Consider the following 20483-nt stretch of genomic DNA (forward strand, 5'->3'; position numbering starts at 1 on the left):
AGCAGGTCCAGTGAGGACGCGCTCCACAGACGTGGGGCAGGCCAGGGTCCAGTCGTCACTGCGCTTGCCGTCCTCACCCCGAGTGCACAGCTTTCTCGCCTTCTCACGGTGCTTCCCAGGCTGCGGAGTCACTTTTGAGCAAGAGTGGTGGAGGGCAGCAAGTGTCTAGGACTTCTAGCAACTTCTTGACAAACGGAAGCGGTTCTTAATGGTTGAAAGCAAAGGGTTGGCAGGACTTCCATCTCCAGCTCCCTTCTGGGCCGCTGCACCGCCAGGTGTTCTGTAGAGTCCACTGGCCCTTTAGGAAGCAGCGCTCACAATCCTCACCTTACCGTGTGACGCCTGGATACTTTGGCCGGTTGTGGGGCTTGAACTCTGGGCCGGAGCAAGGTCTCTGAGCTCTTCCACTCCAGGCTAGCGCTGTACCACTTGAGCCATAGCACTGTTTCCATTTTCTGATGGTTAGTTGGTCACTGACTTTGCTGCCTGGGCTGGCTTTGAACCACGATCTTGAGATCTTAGCCTCCTGAGTAGCAAGGATGACAGGCGTGAGCCACCAGCGCCCGGCTCTGCACACTTTTTGCCCCAAATTAACCATTAAGGCTCAGGGATCAAGTGCAGGGATTGCTGCAAGCACTGAGGCCCGGGAAGAATCCACAGCTCGACGGCAAAACAAGTGAAACGGATGAAACTTCCAACGCTGCCATGGCGGAGGGTGGGGTGCAGAACACACCCCCGCCGCTCCGGCTCTCTAGGTTTGAAAGATTTACAAAGGACTTGATTGCTAGTCCTGGGGCAACAGGAATCTCAGGCAAGCTTTTCACTTTCAACATGGTGTCCAGGGAGTACCATCGCCGCATCTGCTCGCCCCTGGCCCCCCATTTCGGTGCCTCCACTTACATTCCAAATATATAAGCGAATAAAAGCAAACAGCAGAGAAGCCCCTGTACGCTTTTAGTCGCGGGCTGCTTCCCGCTCACGGAGTGAACAGGTGGGGCGGGTGAGGGGCGCCGCCTCGGTTCTGAGCCGGTCTGCTCTTCGGGAGAGTAATCCGCTTTCCTTACCTAAACTGGCATTTCAGAAGCTGCGGGGGCCTGGGGAGAAGTTGGCCCCCCCACCAGCCTGCCGCCCCGCCCTCTGGGAAACTGAGCTCATCAGCCATGCGGTGCTCCGACCCCCCCACTGCACCCCTGCAAACCCGATGACGGGCCCCCCACGGCCGGTTACACCAAGCCCAGAGCAGACACACGGAGGTCACGCGTCAGCCCAGACAACCAGACAGCCGTGGGGCTCTTGCTAGTATTTTGAGAAGCACACAGAAGTCTTGTTTTATTAAAAAAAATAAATACATGACACATTTATTCATGATCCTGGGGCTTTATGAGGTCGGCCGCGGGTGTTCGGCCGCCCGCAGCAGCGCATTCCAGTTGGGAGCCGGTCCGCAGGGCTCGGAGGCCGCACATCGGGGCTGTCGGGGCTGCGCGGGGCGGGCCAGAGGAGCGGGGGCAGAGGTGGCAGGGCCGCCGGGGCCCCGGACCCCCGGCCGCTGCACCGCAGCGCGGCTCACGGCTGTGGAGGGTCCCCACTCGCCTGGGGGCGCGGGCCATGGGCTCTGGATGGCGCCGTCGGAGGGGCGTTTGGAGCGGGGGCTTTCCCCACGTACCACGGAGCAGCAACGCAGTCTCACCCGCCACGCGTGTGACCACGCCCGCCCCAGGCTGGCAGGGAGCGGCTCGCGCGGGGCACCACCGCTGTGGATTCCTTGGCTGTCTTCCAAATGGCCCGGAACCTTCCGACCCCCACAGGCCGCTGCCCCCGTCTCCCCAGCCGGGGTCCTCACTCGAGCCCGGCGGCCGAGTGCGCTTCGGAGTAGAAGAGTCCTTCCGCGGAGATGGCGTCCCCCAGGCCCACGGTTCGCACGGGGTCTTTGCACACGAGCACGGGCGTGAAGTGGAAGGACACCCCGTCCCGGCGCCACTGTTGCACAGGTTTGTTGGGGTCCACCACCACCCGGGTGCCTGCCTCCGAGTGTGACGTCATGAACTCCCGGGGGGCCCTCAGGGTCACCCGGCTGGCGTCGATGGCTTGGGTGGCGCACGCCTGCGTCCCTGCCACGCGCGCCCCGGCCGCCACCGCGGCGAGCTGGTTGGCCCAGTGGCCGTCCACGGTGGCCAGGATGTGGTAGGCCAGCGTGTGGAAGTGCACCCGGGTGAGGTCCGAGGCGCGGCTCCCGCTCGGCCCGTGCTCCTTCAGGATCCAGAAGAGGATGTCGCTGACCACGGCCACGTCGGGGACGCCGTCCCAGGAGGAGAGGCCGGCATGCGGGCCGGACGCCGCCTGGCTCAGGAACAGCAGCTCCTGCTCATTCAGCCCCAGGGACGACACGGCGGGGAAGACCTGCTGGCGGGAGAGGGCCGCGTCTCTCCGGCAGCCGCTCGGCGCCGCTCCCCCGGCTGCGCGCATGTGCCCGCGCTCAGCCGGCTGGGACTGACTTCCCCGCTGCCACGGTCACTCGGGACAAGCGACAGACCCGACTGGACACCGAGCCCCGGGCGGGCCAGATGCCGGCCCTGCGCGCCATGGAGTCGCAGCGGTTGCGGGTGCCTGGCGCTGAGGCCGCACTAGGGGCCAAGGTGCCCGGGAGCCACCGAGTCCACCATTGCCCTCACTGTGGGGCTGGAGGTGGAACCCAGGGCCTTGACTCACCTAGGTCCTGTCCTTTATTTCTGGTTGGCTGTGGCACTTGAACTTGGTGCCCGGGTGCTGTCCTGAGCTCTTTGGCTCACGGCTGGCGCTCGAGCCTTCACCACTTTGAGCCACAGCGCCACTTCCAGTGTTCTGGAGATCAGAGCCTCACAGACTTTCCTGCCCAGGCTGGCTTTGAACTGCGGACCCTCAGATCTCAGCCTCCTGAGTAGCTGGGCTTGCAGGCGTGAGCACGCCCGGCCCGGCCCACACCCTGTTCTTTTGCTTTGAGTTCAGGTCTTGCTAATAACTTTGCCCAGATGGCCTCAAACTCTGATCCTTCTGCCTTTGCCTCCCAAACAGCTGTGATTTAAGTGTGACGCAGCATGGGTGGCTGAGAGGGAGCTGTCCCTTCCACCTCGCCGTCCTTCTTCCTAAGCACCTCCCTCTTAGAGCAGCGAAAGGCCGTGCAAATCGGAGGGCCTTCCCTGCGCTGTCATTTCCGGGAGCCTTGCAGGAAGGATTGCCTTCAATTACAGGGCGAGGTCCAAAAAGAAAATGACATAAAAATACCCCCCATCCCCGCCTTTGTTTTTAAAAAAGCAAGAAACTACTCGCCCTCAAAAAAAAAAAAAAAGAAGCACAAACTACACTTGGAAACCCTGGGCTCAGAGGAGATGAACCCCTGGAGGGCTCCTGGTGTGTGGGTGTGTGTGTGTCAAACTCACCCCAAAGTTCACCCAAGGTCCCCGTTCTTGGTGCTTCTTTTCGTTTGAGCAGCTCTTGGGTTTGAACTCGGGGCGTAGTGCTGGTGCTCCACCCGCTTGGGTCACACCCAGCTCCCTTTTGTGGTGGTGGTTTCTGAGGGAGGGTCTTGCTTCTTACAGGGCGGCTGCCTGGTCTCCCATCCACCCACTTCCCACCTCCCCTCACGGCTGGGGGCTTCTTCCGCAGCTGAGGTCCTGCGGAGCGGGAGGCGGGGCTCCCGCACAAAGCCCCAGTTGAGCGAGGGTGCGGCGGCCCGCAGGCCTCCCGAGCAGGTCTCTCCTCAGGACTCAGCTGCACTGCTTCCTGAGTTCTGCAGAACGGACTCCCTTTCTGCTTCCCATCCCAGAGGAAGACGGGCCTCAACTTCTCAGCCGGAGACGCAGTTCCACTGCAACCCCATCCCGGCCCCCCCCCCCGCCCCCGACTCAGCAAGCCGGGAGCCGGTGTGCTCCGTGTTACCTGGTGCACGACGCTGCGCATGAGCTCCCTGTCCGTCATGCTGGCCAGCTCCAGGTGCACGGGGATGCCGGCGGGGATGTCAGAGAGAGCGTTCACCACCTGCGAAGACAGGACGGGGGCACAGCCGTGAGGACAGCGGGGAGGCGGCCGAGAGGAAGGCCGGGGTTCCGTCCTGGGCGGCGCGGAACCCCACCGCGCTGGCGGACGAGGCACGATGGGCAGCGAGCCAGCGCGGGGAACGGGAGGACGTGGACGGCCCAGGGCCCACGCCGAGCCCAGGGCGGCGAGAAGCACAGCGTGGCCATGCGGAGCGGATGGCACAGAGACACGGGACACAAGCTCCAGCCCCACACCTGGCACGGCGCAGAGGCTCAGCGGACGTCGGGCCTGGCCCTGCCCTGCCCTGCCCGCGGCTGCCAGGCCCAGTCCTGGGGGCGGGGGCGGGGCCGAGAGGAGGGGCCCTGAGGAGGAGAAGCGCGTTACCTCCAGCAGCCGCTTCCTCTGCAGCTCCTCGCCACGTCCCGCCAGCATGTGCAGACCCGAGAGGACCACCAGGTCGGGCCGGAACTCCTCCAGGCTGGACACAAACGCCTCCAGCGCATTCATGGCCCCGTTGGAGAGGTCGTGTGAGAAGATGAAGCGGCTGGCATGGGGAGCTTTAAACGGGCCCCATTCCTCCCCTGGAAAAGCCCAGTGGACACAGCGGGCAGAAAGGAAGAGGCGTTCAGTCTCGGGCGGAGGGTCGGGCGGGCGCCCTCGAGCTGTGGATGGGCTGCGCTCTCACTATGCTGACCTCGACCCTGAGCCCAAACCCAAATTCCAGCAGGAAGCCATCAGGGTAGCGACCTCCCAGGCCCTGGCTGGGATCACTGGCTCCCTCGGGTTCAGGAAAGTTCTGCCATCCACTGAGCGCTCAGCTGGCACACTGGCTGCTGGGTTTTCCCCGGCACTTGGGATCTAAGCAGGCGGAATTCTCAAGGGTCAGTCTGCCCGCGCCCCCGCTGCTCCCGGGGCTCGGGGTACCTGGCCCTGAGGGGCAGAGTGCCCGGCTGCTGCAGCTACCTCTGATGATGAGATCAGGGTCGGTGATGACTCCGCCCTGGACCCCAGCGCCTCTGGCACTGTCCCGGGGGCGTGGCATGTGGTGTGGCACTCACTGCCCTGGCCCGCTGGGGGGAGGGGGGAGCTGAGGCCGTTTCTGTCGCCGCCCCGCCCCGGCAGACCGCAGCCAAGGAGCAAGTGCATCCACACACGCGAGACCACAGTGACCGAAACACACAGCGCCACGCAGGAGCGCCCCACAGAGCGGGCCACACACCTGGGACACAGATAAACGGAGGGTGGCGGGCAAGCGGGGCAGGGCGAGCGTGGAGCGGACACAGGACCACGGAGCGGCCGGCACGCCCCTCCGCACAAAGCTCCCTGCCGGCACTGGCCTTCAGCCAGCAAAGGCAGGTCGTGCCCGGCTGTCCGCCAGCAAGGAAGGCCAGCAAGGAAGACCCGGAGCAAGGCCCGGAGGCTCAAACCCGACCCCAGAGGAGCCTGCTGTGCGTACACAGCGCCCAGGATGGGCGGAGGCGGGCGGCACGTGCGGCCCGCCACGCCACTGCCGCCAGACGCGGCCCGCCACGCCACTGCCGCCAGACGCGGCCCGCCACGCCGCTCACGGGGCTCCGTCCCCGCGCCGTGTGCGTCATGAGCCGTGCTTCCCCACTGCTGCGGGGTTCACCTAATGCCCAGCATTCTCCTGGGACCCCCGGCCATGCCCTGCTGGGGCCTGGGGTGAGACCTAACTGTCCCGAGGCGAGTCAGTCCCGGGGCCGCGGCTCTCGTGTGATCTGGGCGCAGCCCGCGGCAGCCGGGGGCCCGGGCCTCTCATGCTCCATCTCAGTCCCCAGCAGAGGACAAGATGCAGCCGGACACGCTCGAAGCAACCGTGTCGGCGCACTGGAGATCCTCACAGAAAGCGGACCTCTCACTCCGGGGGGACTGGGGAGCGTGAACACTACGAGATGGGAAATCACTTCAGGGATGCTTGGAAGTGATGCTTCCAAGATGGCTGCCCCGAGGCCTGGACGAACCCAAGCAGCCCAGGGGAGCTGGTCAGAAAAGCCTGCAGAGCACCCGGCAGGCCCAGCGCTGGGTCCTGGCCTTCTCTGTTCCTAGGAAGAGAGAAGCAGCTCACAGAAGCGTGGAACCCCTCGCGTCTACTCCAGATGCCGGCTTCCCTGCGCCCTCGTTCGTGACGGCCTGTGCCGGGGCGGCTGGCCGCCAGCACCTAGCCACTTCCCTTACCTGCTTGGTACTCCAGGATGAGGTGGAACTCGTCCACTTCCTGCAGCGACTCGGGTGGGACAAATACGTTGTCATCAAGGAGTTCGTGCAGCTTTGGGCCAACGGGGCCGCAGAGAAGAACCTGGACGTGAGGGGCACGGAGTGAGTGCGGCAGACCCAGCCTTTCCCTGCCCGTCCCGCGGGGTCTCCAGGGTCCCTGGGCCAAGGCAATGCAGAAGTTCGATCGCGTGTGTTTAGTTGTGGTTTGGAGGAACGTGGCACAGAGGGGGTCGGCCATCATGTACCAGAAAGGAGAGGAGGACACAACCCAAGTCACCGCTGTGCCTAACACGCTGGCTGCCTGAGAGCCCACGTCTGTGCTCTCAGTTCACACGCCGAGGCCCCGACGGGCTGGCATCTGCGGCGCAGACTTCCAGGAGGTTAAATGAGAACCTGAGTGCTGTCCCAGTCAGAGAAACTGCTGACCTCACAAGACATGGATGCGTGTGTGAGTGTGCGTGTGTGCACGCACGTGTGTGAGGGCCCGCGGAGAGCACAGTGACGGGGCCGTCACCTGCCACTTTACTTCTGCTCTCTAGTTTTTGGCTAGACTTTGACTTCCGTAGTAAGGTCACACGAAACGTCCAGACACACTAGGACAACATGCCAGTCCCCGAACGCCTGGACACGAAGCGAAGGCCAACTGTCTCCACCACACACATGAGCCCAGGAGGACAAGGAAGGCCTGGAGTCCTGCGAGAGCTCCCAGATCCACGAGGCCCACGTCCACGCGTGTGCCCCCAGCAGAGCTGAAGGAAGTGTCCAGGCAGAGCACAGAGGAGGCCACCGCGGAGGAGCTGGCTTAGCGGGCAGCACGAGGCCCTGCGTGCAAAGCCCGGCGGCGCCAAACAATCAAGAAAGGCACCGAAGCCGAAGGGAGGGAGGGTGTCTATCAGAAATGGTAATTCCGGCAAGTACCTCTCTAAAAGATATACTTCCATTATTTTTCCAGCACGGGCTCCCTGTTTTGCCCTGGCCCGCCTGCACCTTGGCCCTATTCACACTTCCGGTTTGGGTGTGATGGCAGATGCATGCTGCCTGCCACGCCAAGCTTTTTTATTGGTTGAGATGGAGTCAAGAACTTTCCAGGCCTCAGTCGGCCTGGAACCTCAATCCCGATCCTCCCAATCTCAGCCTCCTGAGTAGCTAGGATGACGGGCGCGGGCCCCTACAGCTGGCTCGAAAGTTCTCACCACACGCGGAGCTCAACTATCCCCTGAAAGTCACCTGTGATACGCTAAACACATACACCGATCCCCTGAAGGAGCTGGCGGGTGCTCAGTCATTCTATGAGTTTCCAGATCATTCGGTGAGGCATTACCCCGACGGTGAAGCCAGAAAAACACATCAGTAGCCCTTATGGAAACTGCCGTGAAAAATTCCAACAAGGATTTAGTAAACTGAATCCAACGATCAAGCAGAGTTTACCTGGGGATGTGAGGCTGTTCTAACACGGAAAACCAATGTAAGTACCAGTTCCACACCATCACGTCAACAGGTGACACAACCCACCATCTACTGATCCACTAAGTTACACGTGCACGCACATGCGCGTGCACGCACACACGCACCCCCCCCCCACACACACTCTGTGGCGCTGGAGATCAAGCCAGGCCCTGCACATGCTGGGCAAGAGCACTACGTTTATCTCCAGGCCCCGAGCTCCCTGCACAGACAGCAAGACAAGCCGCCATCAACCTTGACCACCAGCCTCGGTGGGTGTGTGACGCACGAAACACCACGAGGCCAGCGCTGTACCCCTCGTGCGAACAGCCATCTTGATTCCTTACTAGAGGCCCAGGGTCCAGCACATCACAGGTGAGCCAGAAACCAGTCAGGGACCCACAACCATCTCACTCCTAAGATCAGGGGAGTCTGGTGAAAGCAAAGTTGGCCTACCTGCAGGTCTGTGTTGGCCGCGAACTTCTGTCCAATCAAAGCCGCGTTTCCTCCCACGTAGTGCTGCAAGACAGTGAGCGCCTGAGTCATCCTGCGTGACCACAGGACCCGGGCGCCTTCCGTGCGACCGTGGGACCCAAGCGCAATGTTAAAGCTTACTGCGAGGTCACCTGACACCAAAGGTTCCGGGGGAGATTAGTGCAAGATGGAAACACAGAGTCATCATGCTAACTGTGAGAGTTAATAGGATTCTCTTAACAATAGACCCAATCGGGCAGTCAGAACATCCCAGAAAATACGGAGGTGTGGCCAGCTCTTCCGTTCTGCACTGGATTCCTTGAAATGAGTCTATGATTATATCACCTCTCTTGGAAAGAATTTTTTTCTTCCAGTGCTGGCGCTTGAACCCAGGGCATTGTGCATGCTGGACAAATGCCCTATCCTTGGCCCTAAGGCGTAATGTGCCCAGAACGGCCTCCCTCGGGTGACCACGCCTCCAAGGCCCACAGCCCCGTCCCTGCAGACCCGGACACCCAACTCTCGAACGAAGCCTGCGGGCCTCACCCTCCTGTCACCTCTCCACTCGACCTGGACGGGCCTGACATGTCTCCACCCACAAAGCCGGCCGACGCCAGCCGGGCCCACAACTTTAGGATAAAATGTGTCGCAAAGGCAAAGGTTTTCCTCGGGGTCAGCTCTAAAGGCCCTGGCCCCCCACCAGGATGTCCCCCAACCCTCTTTTCAGTGTGGGGACGGTGAGCAATTCTAGGCTGGACCCCGGCCTCCTGGACACTCAAGAGCTGTGGAAAGGCTGCTGTTCCCGGCGGCCAGCAAAGCCTAACGGCAGGTGGCCAGCACCGAGCTTCCTAGCGCCTGGCCCTGCAGAGGCAGGGACTAAGGAAGTACTGGAGATGCTGGGCCTCGCTCCCATCCCAAGGTTTGGGGCCAAACCTCTGGATTCAGGGGGACAGGAATGATTCTCTACGGGTAGATGTGTAGCTGTCTCTGGTTGATGGCTAGGCTCAAATTGGGCCTATTAACTAACAGGTCACCTAACTATGGTGGCTAGAGGAGTTTCCTAGAAATGGTGATGGGATTTTTCACGGAATGGTTATCCAGAGTTTATCAAACAACCTTCCATATACTTTAAGGAGGCGTTAGATGGTCGGTAACACACTTTGTTTCATACTGAAACAAAAGGTGGGGTGTAGGTGGAGGGGGGTTCGTGGGACAGTGGACAGGAGGTTGGAAGAAAGGCCACCATCCAGGCTGAGGGGTGGGAGAGGAACGGGAGGGGGACATGACTCCCCCCAAGGCTGGACGTCTGGGGAGGGGTTTGGCCGTCCGGTTAGTGGCCCCACTGCCGCTCAGGAGGCTGCTCGCTCTCCGTGCGTGTGGCCAGCTTCCAGGCAGGGTGGACTCAGGCGCGGATCAGCCACACGCAGAGGACTAGTTTATTATCTTGAACGCAGCTGGTGGGCAGCACGCCTCCTTCGTGGGGCTTGAGGAACACAAACACGAGACTGGCAGGAGAGGCACGGGAGGAGCGGCACAGCACGGCACTGGCCTCGTGTGTCTCATCGGCGCGGGGCGCAAGAGCCTCGCCCCGTGACACGCCACGGCTCGGTGACCCACCTGGGCTCCCGGGGACTCGGACGCGGCCTGGGCGACGGCGTGGAAGGCTTCCCGGTCACTGAAGAAGCGCTCGGCCGCCGCGCCCTGCGCCATGAAGTGGGCGAAGGCCTCTTCCAGATCCTTCCTGGAGTGCAGCACGGCGTGATCTCTCCCTCTCCCGGGACGCAGGCCGAGCGCCTGCAGGAGCTTCACCCCCGAGAGCACCACGTCCACGCACGCATTGACCCTGAGGGAGACACGCGTGAGACCGCGGTGACCCCCGCGGGGGGCCGAGGCGGGAGGAGCGGGGCTCGCCGGCGGCGTCCTGTCTCCAGGGTTATAAAGTGAGGAGACAGGCGGGCTCGGATGACAGAACGAGGCCACCCCAGGAAGAACAGCGGGGCAGGGGCAGAGGCGGAGCCAGGGCTCGGGCTAACACGAGTGAAGACGAGATACGTCCACGAGGGCTTGCGAATGGGGCTTAGTGCAGAGTAAAAAAAAAATAAAGTAAGTTTTGGTCAAAAGCTAACGAGACACCTTCCCTCTGGAGATAAAATGCGTACACAGCAGGCACTCCCGGCTGGAGCTGGTGTCTGCCAGCGGGGGGGGGGGGGGGGGGGGGTTCACACACCAGACGCGCACACGGCCCCGAGCCGCTCGCCACCGCCTGGCAGCGCTCCAGGCTGGGCCCGCGGGCATGGTGGGCAGTGGGGAGGCTCCTGGCACGGGACCTTGCACATTTACACGCTCAGGAGCTGGCTTTTTTCTATGAAGTGTATTTCTCTGCTACAGGCAAGCATTGCCACAGAAACACACAGGCCCAGGCAAGAGGACCGAAAATAAACCCCCACAGCCACAGTGGGTGCCAAAAACAAGCCAGGAGGAGATGGCCTCCTGAGCACATGGTGCTGGGAAGCTGGACAGCCGCGAGTGGAAGAGCTCAGGCTCAGGCCGCACAAAACGAACTCCATATGGATCTAAGACCTTAACGCCAGACCTGAAACCACTAAGGAAAACACTTCCGGGTCATGGCGGAGGCCAAGCTCAGGAAATGGACCAATAGGATTGCACCAAACCACGAAATTTCTGCACTGAAAGGGAGAATGAAGAGGCAGCCCATAAAATGGGAGAAAATCCGCCAGCTACTCACCTGGATAGGTGATGAATATTCAGAATACAGGCGGAATTCAAAAATATAAACAGCAAGAGCAAGCAGCCCAATCAAACAAAGGGCGAACAAACTGAACATAACAATAAATACATTTAAACAGTGTTCAACACTTTCAGTCATCAGGGAAATGCAAATCAAAACTAGTGAGATTCCATCTTGCCCCAGTTGGAATGGCCACAATAGAGAAAACAAACAACAGGAAGTGGGTAATGAGAAGAATATGGTCAAAGCTTAACAAGGCACCTGTTAGAAACCCAAGTTGTTTTCACAAGGTGAGTGGAACAGGAGGAGAAACAGGGGGTCAGGTTGAGGAAGACACATTGTATATACACGTGGAAATGTTACAATGAAATTCTCCTTGTACAATTGATGTATGCTGGTAGAAAAACACCGACACATGTACATGATACTTTTTTGTTCTTGGTCATGGGGCTTGAACTCAAGGCCTGAGACTGTTCCTGAGTTCTTCTGCTCTACCACTTTGAGCCACAGTTCTGCTTCTGGTTTTCAGGTGGTTACATGGAGATAAGAGTCTCACAAACTTCCCTGCCCAGATTGGTTCTGAACCACCATCCTCAGATCTCAGCCTCCTGAGTAGCTAGGATGACAGGTATGAGCCATGGGTGCCTGGCTACATGATACAATTTTAAAGATTGTAACAAATAAAGAAACCTAGGTTATCTCAAATTAACCACCACAAAAACAATGACACAACAGGCCAGGCTGGGTGCTGGTGGCTCGCACCAAAAGGGCACAGAATCCTAGCTACTCAGGAGGCTCCCATGTGAGAATCGAGGTTTGGAGCCCGTTTGGGGGTGGGGACAAACCCACGAGACTAGCTCCAATTCATCAGCAAAAAGCCTGAAGTCGAGTTGTGGCTCATATGTAAGAAAAGAGCCTGTTTCAGGAGCAGCTCACAAGCCCTGCGAGGAGATGAACCCGGGCTGGGGCCACGGGGCCTGGTCACGGCCCCACTGGCTAGGCGGGTGTTTTCAGATAGAGAACCTGCTGCAAAGTGCTTGGTAAATAAATGCTGGGAAACGAGGGAGGGTTCACACGCCACAGACTGCAGGAGCCGAATTCAAGCGTGGCATTGAGACTGAACCCACTGGGAAGCGCAGTGGCCCACGGGCCCTGTCCTTGGACCCTGTCCTTGGAGCGGCCAGAATGCTGATCCAGCTGGATGATCTGTGCCGCTGCCAGCGGCAAGCCAGGTTGGGTGAGGACTGGCAGGGAAGAGAAGGCTGGGCCGGGACTTCATCCTCCCGCCCCTCCAGTCCAGAAGCCGGCCCCACGTCCCACAAGGACGTACCTGACGTCACTTCCCCACAGGGTCTCCCCTTTCGGGAATGTGACACGGGGTGCACTGTACCTCCACGTGTATGGGCTGCGCCACCCTGGGAAAATCAGCGCTTGCCCTCTGTGATGACTGGGTGACAGCCGTCCGTCTGCCCCCGCGAGGCTGGCCTAACATTCTCAACGCTAAGACGGTCTCCTGTCTGACTTTCTTTACCACGCTCAACCTGTTATCCAAATATCTTTAAATCTGTCCTACAATGGGGTACGAGAGGTGCACACCTGTAATCTTAGGAGGCTCAGATCTGGAAGATTACAGCTCAGAGCAAACCCAGGCAGAAGAGTCTGGAAGATTCCACCTCTAATTCACCAGTAAGGAGCTAGGCTAGAGGCATGGCTCCAGAGGTAGAGTGTTAGCCTTGAGCAAGCAAGCAAACAAGCCCAGTGGCCATAGGCCCTGAGTTCAAGCTTCAGCATGCGTGTGTGTGCGCGTGCGTGCATGTGTATACACTCTCTTGCCCTGTATTACCAGCACCAAGCTTCTGTTTCTCTGCACCTCAACCCTGAAATGGCTTCTTACCGGCCTGAGTCCTCAGACCCACGCTAAATTGTTTTCTTAGGTGGGACATAGGAGGAGAGGCAGAAATCTCAAGTACTGCACCTGTCCTCCAGCCCCACCTTTAGGTTCATGAGAAATGGCGCTCATGGGTTTGTGCTGCCGTAAGGACAACGAGCAGAAGAAAGCCTCAAGATCCACCCTTCACCTTCCCAACCAAGACCTTGCACCACTTCCTGCTGCCAGCCCTCGGCCACCCTTCCCACCGTGTACAATGCACTCTGCATGATGACAGTGGCGACGTGTCCTGCCAGCACACTGCATTCCTCCGTGCCCTCCACGCCAGGCCGCACAACTCACCCCAGGGACTTCTGAGGTCAGGTCGAAAGCGACCTGGTCCTCTTGGGACATTTCCTCTCCTAACCCAGGCTTCCAGCCCTAGGGGAGCGGCAAATCCCAGGAGGGGGTTGAGCGACAACCAACCCTAACAACAAATTCAGTTACAACCGCCTAGAGACCACAACCACACCAGACTCCACCCAGGAACCACCCAGCATGCTCAGCCCTCAGGGGAATGAAACATTACAAAACAGCTGCTGCTTTCAGTTGCGAGTCTTGGGGGGTGATTTATGGCACAACAAGAAAGTGGAACACTGTTGCCTCAGAACTGTGGGACATCAGGACGACCCCGCTCTTCCCACTCTATTCAATAAGGCACTGGCCCACTATTACTACCATGATGCTATTCCCATCCCACTTCAAATCCAGCCCCCTTACCCCCATGCCACTGAATTTGAACTCAGGGCCTCTAAAGAAGCAATGAAGGTTAACTAAGGCCACAAAGGTGGGCTCTAATCCACATGACTGGTATCCACATAAGAAATAGCAGCGAGGTGGGCACACATGGAGTAAAGCCCACAATGGACACTAAGGCTAAGTCAGCTGCAAGCTAGAGCGAAAAGCCTCACCCAAAACCAACCCCATCAGCACCTTGGTCCTGCTGCCATTTAAGCTATCAGTCTGGTATGTTCTTTTCTAGCCACCCAGGCAGGTTAATGACAGCCATGCACACCGTGTTTCCCATAGGCTTACAGCACCTGTGTCCTCAGGTCCCAGCACAGGTGTGACAGGAATCACGTGGCAGGTGAGTATTTGTTGAATGAACATGTAAAATGGGGGGGGGGGGGTTAGTTAAGAAGCTGTTATTAAAGAGCAAAGACCCTAAAGTTCAAGCAGATTAAAGGACGCTAGTTCCTACACAGCAATAAATAAATGCGCTAATTAAAAAAATAAAGTGCTAGCTAATATCCGAGTGGTTCAAAAGACCACTCCATGCTAGACAGCATTACACAGATTTCACTTAATCTTCAATTTATGCTTATCTTGGCCCTCCAGGCCCAAGCCCTCCCACAGCAGCTAGGAACTTGACCAAAGCCTTTCATTCCTACGGTGCCTTTAAGGCGATGGCACAAACTGAGACAGGAACTGAAGTTCCCGAGAAAGTTACATTCCTGTGGGAAGCGCGGAGAAAGGAGCCAGTGTGACTTGGAAAGCCCTCCAGTAATGCCCTGTCACTGAAGTCGGGGGGTGGGTGGGGTGGTGAGGACCGCGAAAAGCCTGTGGCGTGGCCGGTCATCCTAGCTACTCAGGAGGCTGAGATCTGAGGGCCGTGGTTCGTATCCATTCGGGGCAGGAAACTCCATGCGACTCTCATCTCCCATTAATCACCAAAATAACCGAGGTAGAGCCGCGGCTCCAGCGGCAGGGCGCTAACCTCCAGCAAAAGCAGCTCCTTCCAAGCCCCGGGACTGTGAAGGAGGAGGGAGCTGGGGGGAGAGCTGATCGTGAGGACGGGGAAGGGGTGGGGGCGTGGAGTTTGAAAGTCCCCAGTGCGCTCTCCAGCCTGGGCGGCCTGGGCAGCGCCGAGCCAGAGCCCCCGGCGCCCAGGAAGGGGGCGCGCGGGGCGGGGCTCGTCTGCGCTCAGCCGCGGGAAGTTCAGTCGCCCGGGGGAAGAGTTCTTCCGAGGCCGGGCCGTGCGGGGCCCCCGGGGCCCCCCGCACCCAGCCCACCGCCCCGCGAGCACTCACCCCACGGCCACGCGGCGCCAGCGCCGGGCGGGCTGCACGATGAGCGCGTCCCAGGCGGCCGCCAGGCGGCTTTCCGGGGACGGGGGTCCCGGAGGCGCGGGCGCGGGCCCCAGCCGCAGCGAGGTCCAGAGCGAGCGCAGCGCCGAGCCCGGCAGCTCGGGCTCCAGCAGGAGCACGCAGCCCAGCGCCAGCGCCAGGACGCCGGCGCACGCCGAGCCGCGCCACAGCGCCATGGCCCGAGGGCACCGAGAGCGCGGCCGCCTCCCGCCCGGCTGCGCCCGCGCCGCTTCCGGGCTCGACGCGCGCAGACGTCGCGGCGTGCCGCGTCATAGGGGCGCGCCGCGGGCCCCGCGGCGACGCCCACGCGGCTGGGCGGGGCTTCGTCCCGGCGCGTGGCGGCGCGGTGCCGCGGAGGCGAATGTGCTAGAACAAAGGGGCTTGAGCCCTTCCGTATCCCGAGGGAGAGGTGCGGGAATTCGTTCCCTTCCCCCAGTAGCGCCGATTACAAGGGAGCGGGTGAGCCGCCTTAATAGTTGAGCCGCTTTTCACCGCCCCGGTATCCCTAATCCGGGGTTTCCTGAGCCCGTTCCCTTACAAGGCTGTGCCCCGGGCGCCCCCTAGCGGAGGCGGCGCAGAGCGCAAGTGACGCGGCAGGGAGACCCGGGCGCCCCCTAGCAGAGGCGGCGCGGAGCGTAGTGACGCGGCGGGAGACCCGGGCGCCCCCTAGCGGAGGCGGCGCGGAGCGTAGTGACGCGGCGGGAGACCCGGGCGCCCCCTAGCGGAGGCGTCGCAGAGCGTAGTGACGCGGCGGGAGACCCGGGCGCCCCCTAGCGGAGGCGGCGCAGAGCGTAGTGACGCGGCAGGGAGACCCGGGCGCCCCCTAGCGGAGGCGGCGCAGGGCGTAGTGACGCGGCAGGAAGACCCGCGTGCCCCCTAGCGGTGGCGGCGCAGGAGACCCGGGCGCCCCCTAGCGGAGGCGGCGCAGAGCGTAGTGACGCGACGGGAGACCCGGGCGCCCCCTAGCGGAGGCGGCGCAGAGCATAGTGACGCGACGGGAGACCCGGGCGCCCCCTAGCGGAGGCGGCGCGGAGCGTAGTGACGCGGCGGGAAGACCCGGGCGCCCCCTAGCGGAGGCGGCGCGGAGCGTAGTGACGCGGCGGGAAGACCCGGGCGCCCCCTAGCGGAGGCGGCGCGGAGCGTAGTGACGCGGCGGGAAGACCCGGGCGCCCCCTAGCGGAGGTGGCGCGGAGCGTAGTGACGCGGCGGGAGACCCGGGCGCCCCCTAGCGGTGGCGGCGCAGGAGACCCGGGCGCCCCCTAGCGGAGGCGGCGCAGAGCGTAGTGACGCGACGGGAGACCCGGGCGCCCCCTAGCGGAGGCGGCGCAGAGCGTAGTGACGCGACGGGAGACCCGGGCGCCCCCTAGCGGAGGCGGCGCGGAGCGTAGTGACGCGGCGGGAAGACCCGGGCGCCCCCTAGCGGAGGCGGCGCGGAGCGTAGTGACGCGGCGGGAAGACCCGGGCGCCCCCTAGCGGAGGCGGCGCGGAGCGTAGTGACGCGGCGGGAAGACCCGGGCGCCCCCTAGCGGAGGTGGCGCGGAGCGTAGTGACGCGGCGGGAGACCCGGGCGCCCCCTAGCGGAGGCGGCGCGGAGCGTAGTGACGCGACGGGAGACCCGGGCGCCCCCTAGCGGAGGCGGCGCGGAGCGTAGTGACGCGGCGGGAAGACCCGGGCGCCCCCTAGCGGAGGCGGCGCGGAGCGTAGTGACGCGGCGGGAAGACCCGGGCGCCCCCTAGCGGAGGCGGCGCGGAGCGTAGTGACGCGGCGGGAAGACCCGGGCGCCCCCTAGCGGAGGCGGCGCGGAGCGTAGTGACGCGGCGGGAGACCCGGGCGCCCCCTAGCGGAGTTAGCGGGGATACGCGGCCCCCGGGCCTGGTGCACAGAGCGTCCGCAGCCGGAATATCGGGGTTCCACCCGCCCCAAAGGCAGCTCCCGTGGGTGCTGTTGTTTTACGTGTTCTGGAAAAGATAAGCACGCGGTGTGCGCAGAGCGCCCCGGGGTCCGGGCCCCGGGGTGGAGACCCGGGCTCCCCGGCGCCCCCTGCCCAGCGGCCCCGGAGCCGGCCGTTCCGCGCCCGGCCCCGGGCCCAGCCCCAGCCGCTGGCGGAAGGAAGACAGGGTGGGGAGAGCCTGGGAGAGCGCGGAGCCGCGTCAGCCGTGCCCGATCCCCACGAGAAACGGAGGCACACCCCGCGGGCGGCCTGACGCTGTTCGCTGAGCACTTGAGCCACGAGTGGGGGGCTCGGGAGCCCGGGCCCCCAGAGTGTCCTTGCGAGGGAGGGCGCGAGCCGCGGGGGAAGGGCTGGTGGGGAGGGGGCGGCCCGGGCCTTCAGCCTGGCTTTCTAGCACTCTCCGGTGTTGTCCCTGATTCCGGTGCTGCTTCCCGGACTTTCCAGAACGTTCTTTCTATTTTTCAATCTCATGGCAGGTTCCAGTTTTGTAACTCAGGCAGGCCTGCCCCCCTCCCCCTGCCTCAGTCTCCCCAGCGCTGGCAGGCCTGCCCCCCTCCCCCTGCCTCAGTCTCCCCAGCGCTGGCAGGCCTGCCCCCCCTCCCCCTGCCTCAGTCTCCCCAGCGCTGGCAGGCCTGCCCCCCCTCCCCCTGCCTCAGTCTCCCCAGCGCTGGCAGGCCTGTTCCCCCACCCCCGTCCCCCTGCCTCAGTCTCCCCAGCGCTGGCAGGCCTGCCCCCCCTCCCCCTGCCTCAGTCTCCCCAGCGCTGGCAGGCCTGCCCCCCCTCCCCCTGCCTCAGTCTCCCCAGCGCTGGCAGGCCTGTTCCCCCACCCCCGTCCCCCTGCCTCAGTCTCCCCAGCGCTGGCAGGCCTGCCCCCCCTCCCCCTGCCTCAGTCTCCCCAGCGCTGGCAGGCCTGCCCCCCCTCCCCCTGCCTCAGTCTCCCCAGCGCTGGCAGGCCTGTTCCCCCACCCCCGTCCCCCTGCCTCAGTCTCCCCAGCGCTGGCAGGCCTGCCCCCCTCTCCCCCTGCCTCAGTCTCCCCAGCGCTGGCGTTGCAGGCACGCACCCTCCGGCCTGCGAGCTCGCCCCAGGTTTTGATTTAGGCACAGACGAAACAAGAGCAACGCGAACCGACCGGAAGTTACTCTTATGTGTGTTGTTGTTGTTGTTGTTTCCTATGCCCGTCCTGGGGCTTGAACTCGGCCTTTCCGCCAGCCCCAGCCTTCACCCCCACACCCCCGAGGAGGCCGAAGCGGAGGCCTGGCCCACGCGGCCGAGCGCCCGCCTCGGGCGGACAGAGCTCGGGGCCCCGCACGGCCCGGGCTGCGGCTGAGCGCCACGCGGACGGACGCAGCGCCCGAGGGGGACCCGGAGATCCCGGGAGCTGAGTTCCGGTTCTCCCGACGGCTCCCAGGACCTGGGGTCTCACCGTGCGCGTGCCGGGCTGGGGCTGGGGGTGGGGGGCCCACGGGCCCGCCCGGGGGTGCGATTGGGTTCTGTCCGGTCCGCAGGGCGCAGCCCCGGGGCGGGGGCTGCGGGGTCGGCGTGGAGGCCCGGAGCCCGGCGCCTGCGGTGCGGCCGGTGGCCAGCAGGCGGCGCCGCGCGCCCAGGGCTGGGCGGCCGGGGAGGGCGAGACGCCAGCCCAGGCCCTGATCTCCTCCCTCCGGGGCCAGGGGGGGCCCAGAGCCGGCCCCGGGCGGGCGGAGCGTGATGTTGGGGGGGGCGTGGGGATGGGGTGAGGGAGGATGAGGGGGGGTGGGGAGGGGATAGAGGTGAGGGGGAAGGAGTGGGGCGGGGGATGGGCTGAGAGGCGGTGGGGGTGGGTGGGGGGCATGGGGTGAGGGGGTGGGGGAGGGCGGGGGGGGGGCGCCCGCTCCGCAGGCCTGTGCGTGGCTGGGAGGTCTGCAGCTGTGTCTGTGTTGGGGGGAGCGCAGCTGAATTAACCGCTCGGTGCAGGCCAGCTCAGCTCCGGGACAGCCAAGGGGGGGCCCCTTACCGGCCGGTATGGGGGGCTGTGTTTACAACAGGAAGCACCTAACCCCCAACAGCCTCCTTCCCTTGCTTTGCTTTCTGTTTTTCGTGCTGGTCCTGGGGCGGGAACTCGAGGTCTGGGCGCTGTCCTTGAGCGTTTCCACTCAAGACTGGTGCTCTACCACTCGAGCCACACACAGCTCCGCTTCTTGCTTTTTTGGTGGCTCATTGAAGAGTCTCACAGGGCCAGCTTTGAACCACCATCTTCTGACCTCAGCCTCCTGAGTAGCTGGGATGACGGGTGTGAGTCCAAGTGGGGAAAGAGCTTGTAAACAATGTCAGAAGACAACCAGGGAAGGGAAGGTTAATCACCATCATAGGCGAGGAGCTTTTATAACTTGACAAGAAAAGACAAGCCTAGAGGGGCAGGCAAAATGGTCAGAAATAAGCACCTCAGAAAAGAACCTCCATCTGCACCGAAATGAGCTCCAGTTCATTCAAATTCAGGGGAATGCAAATGCAAGTAATAATAAGAGCCTCATTCACACCCTTTGGGCTGGCAGAGTTAGCAGGAGCTTGTGCCGGAGTGTGTGTGTGTGTGTGTGTGTGTGTGAAGTGCAAGGGGGGGAGGCATACTTGCAATCATTGCTGATGGCGATGTAAATTATCACAGCTATTTTTTTGGAAACCAATCTGGAAAGATGTGTTAAAATTAAGAATACGTATGACCTTGGACCTAGTGGTCCCGTGCTGGGGGGTGGGGGTGGGGGGAGAAATGAACGCCCTGGCCAGGGGCGGGTGAGGCACAGGGGATGGCGGAGGCACCTTCGTGATGTGTGAGTACATGGGCACACCCCCACACAAATGCACACACGTGCACACACACACCCAGGCTACCCTGGGCTGCCATCCTCCTCCTCGTGCTTCCCCATTGGCTGGGAACAAGGGACCGCCCCGCCCCCCCTCCACGTGATGAAGTCTCCTGAACCTCTGCCCAGGTCCTGATCCTCTGGGCCCTGCCTCTCAAGGAGCCGGGATGATGGCAAGCTTGAGCCACATCGCCTGCCTCCAAGATTAATTTCAAGCTGAAGAAAGTTGGCAGTCGTAAATGAATAATTGCCATTTAAAAAAATAATCCTAGGACCCACTTAAGTCTTGGAGCTCACCCATGAGTTTTGTTTTTGTTGCCAGTCCTGGGGCGTGGACTCAGGGCCTGAGCCCTGCTCCTGGCTTCTTTTTTTTTTTTTTTTGCTGACGACTAGCACTCTACCTCTTGAGCCACAGCGCCACTTCCAGCTTTTTTCTATATACGTGGTGCTGAGGAATCGAACCCAGGGCTTCATGTATACGAGGTGAGCGCTCTACCACTACGCCATATTCCCAGCACCCCCGTGAGTTTTATGTATCTTGTTCAAGTGTTTTGAACAACTCCAGTTGCCATGCAGAGATCTTCATGGTGGCAGAAAACACTACAAACTTTTAATTTACTTTAACTTTCACCCTTGAGATGTTTATCCATTCTGTCGTCATTCCTCTCCCTGAGAAAGAGCAAGATTCAAAGGAAGGCTGGGATCTTGAGGATCATGGTTCGAAGCCAGCCCAGGCAGAAAAGTCCGTGATACTCTGTGTCTCCAGTTAAC

At 62.0% G+C, this 20483-nt stretch overlaps 1 protein-coding gene across 2 annotated transcripts; it reads right to left on the reverse strand.

The window, feature by feature from the left end:
• Positions 1 to 1335: 1335 nt before the first annotated feature.
• On the reverse strand, positions 1336 to 15141 carry Adpgk (ADP dependent glucokinase). Of its 2 annotated transcripts, none has more exons than XM_048329457.1 (7): positions 14870 to 15141; positions 9781 to 10006; positions 8146 to 8208; positions 6208 to 6328; positions 4396 to 4592; positions 3913 to 4011; positions 1336 to 2397 (listed from the first exon to the last, which is right to left on the reverse strand). In XM_048329457.1, the coding sequence occupies exons 1-7, from the start codon at positions 15100 to 15102 to the stop codon at positions 1837 to 1839; spliced, it is 1500 nt and encodes a 499-aa protein (XP_048185414.1). In that variant the 5' UTR covers positions 15103 to 15141; the 3' UTR covers positions 1336 to 1836. The 2 variants fall into 2 exon arrangements, with proteins under 2 accessions (XP_048185414.1, XP_048185413.1); XM_048329456.1 differs by having other exon boundaries at positions 1336 to 2400.
• Positions 15142 to 20483: the final 5342 nt, after the last annotated feature.

The sequence above is a fragment of the Perognathus longimembris genome, chromosome 20, assembly GCF_023159225.1.
Source record: "Perognathus longimembris pacificus isolate PPM17 chromosome 20, ASM2315922v1, whole genome shotgun sequence".
Classification (NCBI taxonomy): Eukaryota; Metazoa; Chordata; class Mammalia; order Rodentia; family Heteromyidae; genus Perognathus; species Perognathus longimembris.

Coding starts and splice junctions, on each gene's coding strand:
- Adpgk (XM_048329456.1), bottom strand. CDS start 15,102: ATGGCGCTGTGGCGCGGCTCGGCGTGCGCCGGCGTCCTGGCGCTGGCG. Junction 10,007..14,869: donor TGGCGCCGCGTGGCCGTGGG/GTGAGTGCTCGC, acceptor TGTCTCCCTCAG/GGTCAATGCGTGCGTGGACG. Junction 4,593..6,207: donor CATCCTGGAGTACCAAGCAG/GTAAGGGAAGTG, acceptor GGGCTTTTCCAG/GGGAGGAATGGGGCCCGTTT.